The sequence below is a fragment of the Pristiophorus japonicus genome, chromosome 13 (genome assembly GCF_044704955.1).
Source record: "Pristiophorus japonicus isolate sPriJap1 chromosome 13, sPriJap1.hap1, whole genome shotgun sequence".
NCBI classification, from domain to species: domain Eukaryota; kingdom Metazoa; phylum Chordata; class Chondrichthyes; family Pristiophoridae; genus Pristiophorus; species Pristiophorus japonicus.
Window position 1 is genome coordinate 64,175,680 of NC_091989.1, and position 12,297 is coordinate 64,187,976.

Consider the following 12,297-nt stretch of genomic DNA (forward strand, 5'->3'; position numbering starts at 1 on the left):
GATTCTCCCCTTAACACCTGAATGCTTCTGATTAATAATATGGTTGTTGGTGCCACTGATGGTAATTAATGAAGTCAGCTGCAGCTCAGTGGGTAGCACACTTGCCTCTGATTCAGAAGGTTTGTGGGTTCAAGTCCCACTCCAGGGACTTGAGCACAAAAAATCTAGGCTGACACTTCAGTGCGGTATTGAGGGAGTGCTGCACACTCTGAGGTGCCATCTTTCAGATGAGACGTTAAACCAAGGCCCCATCTGTTCTCTCAAGTGGGCGTAAAATATTCCATGGCACTGTTTCGAAGAAGAGCAGGGGAGTTATCCCTCAATTAACATAACAAGAAACAGATTATCTGGTCATTATCACATTGCTGTTTGTGGGAGTTGCTGTGCGCAAGTTGGCTGTCACGTTTCCCACATTACAACAGTAACGATACAGTGTACTCCAAAAGTACTTCATTGGTTGTAAAGTGCTTTGAGATGTCCGGTGGTCGCGAAAGACGCTATATAAATCCAAGTCTTTCTTTAATACTTTGATTCATTCCTGTAAAACATCAAATAATAGGGCCTACATTAAAAATATCTACAACATTCTGTTGAACTGGCATTATAGATCAGTCAATAGATACTTTTACATATTGGCATGATGGTATTGTAGCAACCACTGCCCTAACGACCAGTAGGAAGACATCCTTTGGCGGATCTGTTTCACGTCCACTATCTGAAAATTTTGTCTCAGATCTTGGGACCGCAACGTAGATTTTCATACACTAGTGTATCTACCATTGAAGCCTCTTTGAATATGCCATTTCAACTATGAGTCAGCATTAGTTTCAGCTTGTAGAGTTAATGAATTGCAGGCTTTCGTTGTAGGTTAGTCTCATTTGATTTGATGTGAGGAGTGATTATTGGGATCAACCTGGGATTTCTCCCCCATGTTGCTTCCCAATTTCGTTTAAAGGAAGAAAATGTTCCCACACGCTGTGTAAATCAGAAAAGAGCCATCGGTTCCACTGCGTCAGCTTGCGTAGCTCTTTATGTTCACTATTGAGTTTTCTTGCATAAAGACCCTTGGAAAATCAGCAAATGGAATATAGTAAAATTGTTATCTTCACTATTAAGTACTATTATGTAATCTTCACTGCTGCCACCTACCTGGGGAAATAAACAGTCATTCCACTTATTCTATGGCCTTTTGCTAGGCATTCCTTTGTCTGGTCTGAATTGGTGATGTTTGTAAAGTAGCTACATAGATACCTCAAGTCGTTGGGGAAATACCCCCAACGATGTCTCCGCAAGATCCTGCAAATCCCCTGGGAGGACAGATGCACCAATGTTAGCGTCCTCGACCAGGCCAACATCCCTAGCATTGAAACACTGACCACACTTGATCAGCTCTGCTGGGCAGGCCACATTGTTTGCATGACTGACACGAGACTCCCAAAACAAGCGCTCTACTCTGAACTCCTTCACGACAAACGAGCCAAAGATGGGCAGAGGAAACATTTCAAGGACACCCTCAAAGCCTCCTTGAGAGAGTGCAACATCCCCACCGACATCTGGGAGTCCCTGGCCAAAGACCGTCCTAAGTGGAGGAAGTGCATCCGGGAGGGCGCTGGACACCTCGAGTCTCATCGCTGAGAGCGTGCACAAACCAAGTGCAGGCAGCGGAAAGAGCGTGTGGCAAACCAGTCCCACCCACCCTTTCCCTCCACGACTGTCCTACCTGTGACCGGGACTGTGGTTCTCATATTGGACTGTTCAGTCACCTAAGAACTCATTTTTAGAGTGGAAGCAAGTCTTCCTCGACTCCGAAGGACTGCCTATGATGATGAGAGTACTCCTCACACATTATCTGAACATTCCTGGGGCGCAAACACAGGATCTGCCTTAGGTGTGAGAGATTATCTTTGACTTGTTGATTGACTTTCAAAGAACAATCATTATAATAATGATAACTTATATTTATATAGCACTTTTAATGTAGTAAAACATCCCAAGGCGCTTCACAACAGTGTTACAGACAAACAGAAAAATTTGACACCGAGCCACAGAAGAAACTAAGGCAGTTGATCAAAAGCTTGTTTAAACAAGCGTCTTAAAGGAGGAAAGAGAGGTAGAGGTTTAGGGAGGGAGTTCCAGAGCTTAGGGCCCAGGCAGCTGAAGGCATGTCCATCGACGGTTGAACAATTAGAATGAGGGATATTCAAGAGGCCAGAATTTGAGGAGCGCAGACATCTTGTGGGATTGTGAGGCTGAAAAAAATTAGAGATAGGGAGGGGCAAGTCCATGGAGTGAGTTGTACACAAGGATGAGAATTTTGAAACTGAGAGCCAATGTAGGTCAGAAAGCACAGGGATGATGGGTGACCTTGACTTGATGCGGGTTAGTACACGGGCTGCTGAGTTTTGGATGACTTCAAGTTTACGTAGTGTGGAATGTGGAAGGCCGGTCAGGAGTGACTTGGCGTAGTCAAGTTTAGAGGTAACAAAGGCATGAATGAGAGTTTCAGCAGCAGAAGAGCTGAGGCAGGGCGTAGGTGGGCAATGTTACGGAGGTGGGAAAAGGCGGATACGTGGCTGGAAACTCATGAGTCAAATATGACATCGAGGCTGCGAACAGTCGTCTTCACCCTCAGATTGATGCTAGGGAGAGAGATGGAGTCAGTGGTTAGGGAATGCAGTTTGTGGTGAGGACCAAAGACAATGGCTTCAGTCTTCCTAATATTTAATTGGAGAAAATTTCTGCTCATCCAGTACTGGACAGCAATCTGATAATTTAGATACCAAGCAGGGGTCGACAGAAGTAGTGGAGAGGTAGAGTTGGGTGTCATCTGGGTACATGTGGAAACTGACTCCGCGATTTTGGATGATGTCGTCAAGGAGCAGCATATAGATGAGAAACAAGAGGAGGCCAAGGACAGATCCTTGCGGGATACCAGAGATAATGATGCGGGAGTGGGAAAAGAAGCCATTGCTGGAGACTTTCTGGCTAGATTAGATAAGAATGGAACCAGGCGAGTGCAATCCCACCTAGCTGGGCAAGTGGTAAAAAGTATAGCTGGGAGGGGAGGCTGCGATTATAGGAAGTATGTCATTATCCTTCAACCAAGTTTCCATTAGTGCCGTGACGTCAATGCATTCATCCATGATAAGATCGTGGATGGCAAGAGCCTTGTTTGACAGTGAACGGACATTTTTTAAGGAGATTTTGAGAACGTTGTGATGGTTGATCTACTTCCAGAATACACACGGTCATTGGTTGGAGGAATAAGTTACACAGGGAGGAGATTTGCAAGGTTAGCCTTCGTAGGGCAAGCTGGGCAGTAAGGTCCGTTTAGGATGTGACACTTGGGGTTGCTGCTTGTGAGGAGACAGCGAAAAGTGCCATGGTGGGCCCTTCGGAGAATGCCAAGAGAGGCACAGAGGGAAGCTGGCTTGTCTAAAAGGGAGTCGAGCCTGGGACGTCAGCAGGAGAGTAAGAAGGTTGAAGAGTAATGAATTCTATGCGTAAGGATTTTGAAGGACAGAGTATATGAGAGAGGATAGATGAGAGAAGGAAGTGTAAAAAGAAAAGAAGTCAATGGCTCGAGTCTGAAGCGGCAGCCAAAATGCGTGCGCAAATAGATACAAGCAAGAAAAAAAGAGAAATTGAATTTACATGGTAAATACAATAAATATTCTACAATGGTAGAATCAATATATCAAGATTGATTATATTAAATAAATTTAAATATATACAATAATCATAAATTAAGTTAAAATTAGAAAATCAACAATTGAAGCAAATTAAATCTATTAGCTGTCTTTAAAATTAATTCCCTGTCCATTGGTCCTTCAATATTAATTGAATCAATCACCGCCCTCCATCATTGTGATGTCATAATGTCGTTACTTTTTATTTCTCATTTTGTCCCCTTTGATAGGACCTGTAATAGTTCCAGACTTGAGCTGCCTCCGTTGTCAGGGAGATGCTTATTTATAAATCTCCCTCAGCTGCTCCAGGCTCACGTGTAGAGAGAATAGAGGAGCTGACATTTCAGATGTAGACCCTTCTTCAGAACTGTTCTAACGAAGGGTCTATATCTGAAACAGTAGCTCATCTGTTCTCAGAAATACTAAGTGTTTTCAGCACTTTTCTGTTTTTGTTTTGGATTTCCAGCAGTTTTTTGCATTTTGTTCTTTAAATGATAGACATCCTTCACACAGCACAATCCATCCTCTGCTAGCTTTATTTGTTTGATTAGGGATTTTATCATGAAGCCAGTTTAGATCAGCGTCGGGTCTAAAAGACAAAGTGGCAGTCTGAGGCCATATATGCCTCTACCTACCATGACACAAATTAATTTAGGTTGTGCTTGGCATGTGAATCCCCCATAACCAGTCAACCTTGGGTAAATTTCGAGTGTTTGCTGCATGCTGACCATTTATAGATTTAAGGTGGCTTTACAAAGTAGGTATCGACCCATGTACTACGTACCTTTTGTAAGTATGTACATGATCCGAAAGAAATGAGGTAAGCAATAACTAAGATATTAGCATAGCAAACTGACTGTTTTTCTTTCTTTTTCTGCAGTCATAATGAATGGAAGGTAACTTGTAAACATCCAGTGACAAGACATACATCACAAGAAAACTGTATATTTGTCATGAACGACGAGTAAGTTTTACAACTTTCTCCTTGTGCGCGTTGTCAAAGTGTTCACACAAGCAGCAGAAATCAGTAAAACAACATCGTAAATGTTTAATTTGCTGACTTAGAAATATTCAACATTCTTATCCAATTAATTTCACTACTTGCAGATGTTTTTAAATGTGAGCTCTGTGGTTTAGTTCCCAAAGTGGTTTTTTAAATGAATGCTTTTTTGTGGGAAGGCATCACAAAAATGCTGCACTGTAATTGACATTTCTGAAGAAGATTCAAAGGATTTAATTGTATGACCATAATTACATCCAAATGTTCACTGACTTTGTATTTGCCAAATTCTCTGACCCTAATTAATTTTCTATTTTTGCTAAAACGTCATGAAAATATGACGCATCCATATATTGTAACGGGTTTGCATTAGGTGGTGAGACTGACCTCTTATCATTGGAGGCTCAAATTTTCCTGAGTTACAGGAGCTGCCGTCAAGAGCCTGTGCTTCCTATGTCTGGCTCCTAAACACGCCAAACTGGCTTCTCGCATGTGTGCCAATAATGTTCAAGAGCAGATTGCTAAATGCCCAAAATAGTCCATGTTTTTCTGTGCAAAATGCAGATCCGTGTTTTCCAAACACTCTGCAATGAGGCCACGTTAAGAATGATAGGTCAGTCAATGGTAGTGGCCCATGGATGTTGCAGATCGCCATTTTAAACCGTGCTTTTTCAGTAGCAACAGAGAATACTAAAATTTGAGTTCCGATCTGTAATTATACATGCATGAACTATAGAAATTAAACTTTTTTAAACATGTATATACATGCTGCTCCATTGAAAATTATTAAATGTGTATTATTCTCCAAAAGAAAGCCATTAAAATGCCACACTTATTTTTAAATGATCTGCAAGTTGGTTGGATGCTGGCTTTATTTTTCCAATGAGGCCTCGTGGAATTGATGGTAACACATGTATTCTTGTAAATATCCTTCCTGTTTTCTGGAAAACTATTTTGTTCACATGTAAACAAGGATTGTTATCATCTGTGTTTGAGGTGTGGAAGAGGGATCACCCAGGGACACTGATCCCATAAAGTCCATTCCATTGCAGTGCAACTTCACTGACTATAAAGCCACATTCTAAGTTTGTATGCTTGGCTTATATTTTCTCATCAGCAGCTGTCTTAATTGTTGCAAATGCACACCATACAACTTGTATGCTATTCACTCTAAATTAGTGTAGTTTTGTATTGAAAAGTCCCAGAAGGCCTAGTAGTTAAAGGCACTGCCTAATCTGGCACTAAGCCATACAGACCAGATACATCAGTTTGATTCTGAATCTGTGTGAGTTAATTTATCTTAACTACGATAAGAGTTCGGTTGCTACAATTATACTCGGTGATCTTGTGCTAATTGTCATTCATCCATGGCAACTGTCGGTGTTGTAAGCTGACTGTGTTCCAACCCAATTGTCAATTTGTTTGCACCTCAGAAGAAAAATCAATTCTTCCCACTGGTTTGGGGGATTCAAAATCAATCTGATAAGAGGACTGGAGACTATCATAACTAATCTGATCAGTTGGAGGGTCATTCAGAGAATACTTCTGCCTGCTGTTGGATGTACATAAACTTGAGATAAAAATGTTATTAAATGAGCTGATGGTCTCGGAGTCATAATTTCACATGTATTTTATGTAGCGTTTGTCCCCCAACGAAGTTAGAACTAGCAAACTGCTAAAATGTAATGTGAAAAATGTAATTTTCCACAAAGAAACTTTTGAGAGCATGTTCAGCTGTTGTCTTCACAGAAGCTCTTTTCTTCACGATGGATTGCAGCTGCTTCTTTGAAATGTTGATGCCTCTCGGTCTTTGCCCCACCCCATCCAGAAAATGAATGTCATGCCTTCAGCAGTTGTATTCCCTTCAGTAATTGTATCCCCCTTTAGTAATTTCTAACTCCACCACTGCTGCAAGCTGCACTTTTTTGTACTTCAGGATTTTCCTCTGCAGCAAAATGCTGAATATAGCTAAAATATGCCCTTAATTTTCAGTCTAACTTCTTGTTTTCACATGCCATAATTGCTTATGTTGTTACTTCTGAGCTGTCAGCTTTTTCTGGGGCAGAGGGGGACTATATTATTCATTTTTATTGGGTTTTTGTGTTGGCATACATGAGGATTGGCCTCAGCTCTGACAGCCTCCAGTCAAATACCCTTTCAACACTCACTGTCTTGCTTCACATGTGAAAAATAACCACAGACAAGGTTCTGTAAACCTACTGGGGGAAAAAACTTGCCACTTCAAAAAAAAACTTTTTAAAGCATAATCCTGCAAAATTTTCTCAAAGTTCGTCATTGTTCAAAAACTATGGCAAGAATCATTCTTGCTCAATGATTAATGCTATTTTATTCATCTGATATTTGGCATTTCCAAATATCGGCCAATTGACATCTACTTTGTTTGGGTCAGTTCTGGAACTCATTCTCAGCCTTTGGTTGATGGCAGTTCCTGGTTTTAAAATGTGTGTAGTACACCAGTAACTTATACCCATACCACCTGCTTCGACCATTAAAATACACCTTTTAAATCTCATGTTCATTTCGCAGTTTCACTCCAATCCCTCAAAGGGGTTTGAAACTAGAACTCTTTAAAACAATGTGCAAAATATATTAATATATCCATCAATTCTTTAAACTTCTGAAGATTTGTCTAAACAGTCATGTTATTTGAAAAACATACCTATTAAAATAATTTCTTGTGTAACTATCTGATAGCTCTATCACTAGTATTTTCAGATTTCAAATGCAACCTGCATTTAATATTTTCCTAAACAGTTGAAAGAAAGGAGTTTTCGCTTTTAAAACAAAACAACTTATTAAAAGTAATGAAACTGTGCCTGTATGTCTGATAACTGGGTGACAGTCAGTTGATCCATTTCCACACTCTCAACACTTTGGGCAAGTAAAAGTAAAGTCAAATTATGGCTTATTTGATTTGAACAGGTCAAGGGAGCCAATGTGTATGGGATCTCATCACCTTAAAAAGTGCAAACCTCCTGCTGCACATAAAGGTTGTATTTGTAATTATAACCCATCTAGTCCAGTTGCAGGAGTGCGGGATGTTGTGCAATTCGGTATATTAGCCTTTTTGCCATCCTCGATTATGTCTCGAAACTTAGTTTTACAGTTTCAGAAAAGCAAATTTTCTCCACAGTTTTCAGGGTGCAAATTGCCTACTGATTTGAATGATTTCCTGCAGTTAGGCTTTTCTCATTCCAGTTCAATTTTGAATCATGCAACTTCTGCCCAGTTGACCAGTTAATCCTTTCTGATGTAATCAGCATGAGTCAGTTATATTGAGAATGGGGGAGGCGGGGGAGTCACGGTGAAAGAGAAATGTATTTGAATCAATAAAATTACTTCTAATGGGAACAGAATGATTTCAAAACATTAGTAGTCAATACATTCACCAGCAGGCACAATGGCCCAGATTTTGCTACAGCAGAGCATCTAATGGCGTCTGTTGTTAGTTAGACTTGCTCTTGCGTGATTAGGCTTTTTAATTTTTTTGTGTGGCAAGTTGCTGAAAGTGCAAGCTGATAATGCACAACAAAGGAAATGGGGCATCAGGGTTCAGAGTGAACAGAGCAAGTAACTATGTCTCCTTAACTGATCAGATTGAAGGATTTTGAAATAAACAGCGGAATGGTGGAGAAGGAGGTGCAAATTAGAGTGGGTGAATTCAATGCCAACTCGGGTACAGAAAGATAAATAAAGAGGGAAGGAAAATTTGGAGTAAGAGGAATAAAAGATAGAAAGGAAAAGTGAAAAAATGAATTTTAAAAATTTGACTTAAAAAAAAATCTCCAACAACAATTCAGACCTGAAGTAATGCGACTCCGCACTTTCAATAGCTAATTTTCAGTGCCAGAGGTGGATTGTCAGTAATTAACATTGCTACATTGTTAAAAGGGTACTTGTGCTTGTAATGAGAAGACTTAACTTTGTTATTTTGATGGCTAAATCTGGACCTATATATATATATATTTTTTTAAAGGAATTTATAGCAATTTTTGCAGTATTAGACATCTAGATGATATGGTAAGTTTGCAGATTGGACTTTCACTTTTGAGATCTAGGCTTGTATCCAGCCCAGATTGATGGGATAAAAATCTCCGCTGTTTTTTGCTGCAAGGATCCTATGCGAACTGAGTTGCAAATGATGGTTTCAAACAGTTCCTGGTGGATATGGATCCAACACATAAAATATCTCCAAATTAACAATCTGACTTGCAGGAGCCACAGGGCTGCTCTCAAAGTTTGTACTAATGCATGTTGTGGGAGCAGAGTCGATGCAGTTTTAGCCTGCAACTAATAGGTCAGATTTTGCTGTCAAAATAACAGTGAGGCTAATGGCATTTGTCGTTATTTATGTGCAAATGGTACAGGAACTTTCAGGCGAGGAGCAGATGGATTGTTAAATGCCAATGTTCAAAGGTTGCTATCAAAGTTGCATCGCTCTGCTGTTAGCTGTACCATTTCACTGTATGCCTCACCATTGACATGCATTGAATGTCTTTAAATTGCTATATTTGCACGGTATATAGAAAGTAAAACAGCTGCAGATATATAGGGCTAGTAGTTACAAGCGCACGTATCGTTTTAACAATGTGATAAGTGTTCATGACTGCTAAGCAACCTCTCTAGCACCAAAAATTAACTATTAAAAGTGTAGCGTCTCTTTCCTTCAGGTATTAATTGTTGAGATTTTAAAAATGTCAAATTGAAAATTTAAAGAAAAAATTCTTACTTTTCCTTTCTTTTTTGTCTCTCAATCCAATATTTCTTTCCCTTCCTTTAATTGTCTTTCTATATATAATTTAACATTGAATTCACCCTCCTTCTCAGTCTGCCCGCTGTTTACTTCTCAATCCTTAAATCTCATGGGTTGCCCTGTTCACTCAGGTCTCAGATGCTCTGTTTCTCTCGTTGTGCCGTTATCAGCTCACATTTCTTTGAGCTGAAGGGTGCTGGGGCAAGTATAACTAACGGCAAATGCCCTTACATGCCTTGCTATAACAAAATATGGGCCGCTATACTGAATGTGACCTGATGGTGCATGACGCTGATACAGGGTACTGGGTGACCAAAATAGTCAAGTGTTCCATTTCTCACATCGATGCTAACCTTGCTCATCTCCAGCACAATGGGCCCAAGTTTCCACATGATTCGCGCCTGATTTTTAGGAGCAACTGGTGGAGAACGGACTATTTTAGAAATCGCAATTCTCCACATTTTTTTTTCTGCAGTTCTAGTCAGGTAGAACATTTCTAGTTTAGAACAGAATTTTTTCTTCAAAAGGGGGCGTGTCCGGCCACTGACGCCTGATTTGAAAGTTTCCACAGTGAAAACGTACTCCAAACTAAAGTAGAATGGAGCCAGTGAAGATTTTTGTAGAACTGAAAAAACCTGTTCTACACATTAAAAAATCAGGCGCAGGTTACAAATTAGGCGTCCAGAACGAGGTGGGGGGGGGGAAGGGAACTCATTAAATTCGACAATAAATCCTTATTTATACTTCTACAAATATTATACCAATAAATCCAACCTGAATAAACATTTATAAGCCAAGAAAAGATTAAATAAACCATCTTCCTACCTGTGTGGAAGTGCTTCAGCCAGGGAGAATTCTGCAGCCGTTCGTGCTGCTGAGCGGGAGAGGGGGGGGCGGGCGGGAGAAAGCCGTTCGTGTCGCAGAGAGAGAGAGAGAGAGAGAGAGATCGGATCCAGTCCGGGAGTCTGGTCCAGTGGGGGGGGGGGTCGGGTCAGTCGGGGGTGGGGGGGGAGCGGGTGTCTGGTCGGCGGGGGGAGCGGGGGTCGGGTCTGGTTGGCGGGGGGAGCGGGGGTCGGGTCTTGTCGGGGGCGGGGAGCAGGAGCTGGCCGTGGGAGGAGCCTTATCCACGCAGCCCCAGTGAGGCCATTCAGCCAGGGCTAGGGGCTGCGTGCTTCGGGCCCCTCCCACACAGTTCGGCGCCTGGAGCTACTGCACTTACGTGCCGACTGTAGCGCGCATGTGCAGAGGTCCCGGCACTGTTTTCAGTGCCGGGACCTGGCTCCGCCGCCCCCCCCCCCCACAGCTCGTGCTGGCTGCGCCGAGGGCCAGAGGACCTGTAAGTAGGTGGAGAATACCGAGGATTTTTTTAGGCGCGAAAAAGGGGCGCCCAGCTCGGAGGGGCGCCCGTTTTTTTTCTTGTGGAAACTTGGGCCCATTAATTCACTTTTTTAAACAGTGCCGGTTCCTTGCAGGACTGCCGAATATGGCTTCAATTATTACATAGTAATTATGTGCTAGTGGCTACCGCTATCACTAACCATTTAGTTTCGAGTACTGTGAGATGGAGCAATAGAATGTGCCAGCATATTAAAATTCAGTGCTAACAGTACACGTTGCATGTATTCTGCCTGCACTTTTTTATTTTCAACTGACAAGGAGCAGGATGACAAAAATAATGAGTGAATACCAGGATGTAGAGGTTTAGCTTTATTTTGGAAAACATCGCTAGGAATATTTTGCCTGTGGCTGTATGCTTGTTAGACAGTTTGACAAGCTCGTGGTCAGTTGAATTTCTGCTGAATATTTAATCTTGCTACAAGGTCAATCACAATATACAAAAGGTAAAATTGCAGTTTGTGTTTCCCGATTGAATCGCAGTGTGCAAAAATGAATTCTAATTGTTTTGAGTGATCTGCAATCTCAGTTGTGAGAAGTAAAAGGTCTTTATTGTTGGAATTATCTGTACATAACCGTGCATGTTGATTATAGTAAAAGAGTTCCATGAGGAATGTTTTATTGATGTAAGCGGTTTTCTAATTATAAAGGTTCATAACTGCCTCAATTCAAAATACACTGCAGGAAGCCACTTTATTTCATATTTGTTTTGGTACATCGTAAGGATTGTGTGTGTCTCGGTTTTTGATCTTGGAAATTGTAGACATTTAGTGTTGAGAACTGAAGAATATTGACCCTTTGAGGCTAATTGCATGCATATTCTGAATTATTCAGCTACTTCCTATAGTGTGTCTGGTTGAGATGGGGGACGGAAATGTTGGACTTGATTTTTTTTTTAATGCTCAGTAATGAATCAATGAGTTTTATATTTCACATTGCTATTACATTAACACTGATGTTTGGAATTTTTATGAATACTAAAATGGCACTTAACTATTTTGCATATTATTACTGACCTGGTGTGCCATTGCATTTGTCTCTGTGACTAATCAGTGGAGGTCAACTGTTGAGAAGGATGCCCAAATGGAAACAATAGAATAGTCAATGTCCTCTCTAAATTTTGAATTCTCATAGCACATTACATTAAAGTGGTCATTTTTAAATGTATCTGAACCGGTTAGTGTTGTTTGTATTGTGCACTGTACAATTTGAGCATGGGATGCATAAATTATTCAGTCACTGGTTTCATGAGCTTATTGTTTTCCATATCCCCATGTCTTGGCAGTAACTATGAAAGGCTCATGAGATATGCCCATATAATGATGGGATGTGCTTGTGGAGAATGCAATCTTTATCACCATCTCCCATTATTTAACCTATTTATGAAGATCAGATTAAAAGAAAGCAGCATTCTCTATATACGGTAGAGTGCATACCAA

At 40.9% G+C, this 12,297-nt stretch overlaps 1 protein-coding gene across 5 annotated transcripts in view; it reads left to right on the forward strand.

Annotated features, from left to right (window-relative positions):
* plekha5 (pleckstrin homology domain containing, family A member 5) overlaps positions 1-12,297 on the forward strand; it is a 411,417-nt gene that overhangs the window by 223,699 nt on the left and 175,421 nt on the right. For all 5 annotated transcript variants that reach the window (XM_070897587.1, XM_070897582.1, XM_070897585.1 and 2 more), the window contains one exon: positions 4,570-4,653. In XM_070897587.1, coding sequence (XP_070753688.1) covers positions 4,570-4,653 — 84 coding nt within the window. The remainder of the gene's footprint in view (positions 1-4,569; positions 4,654-12,297) is intronic.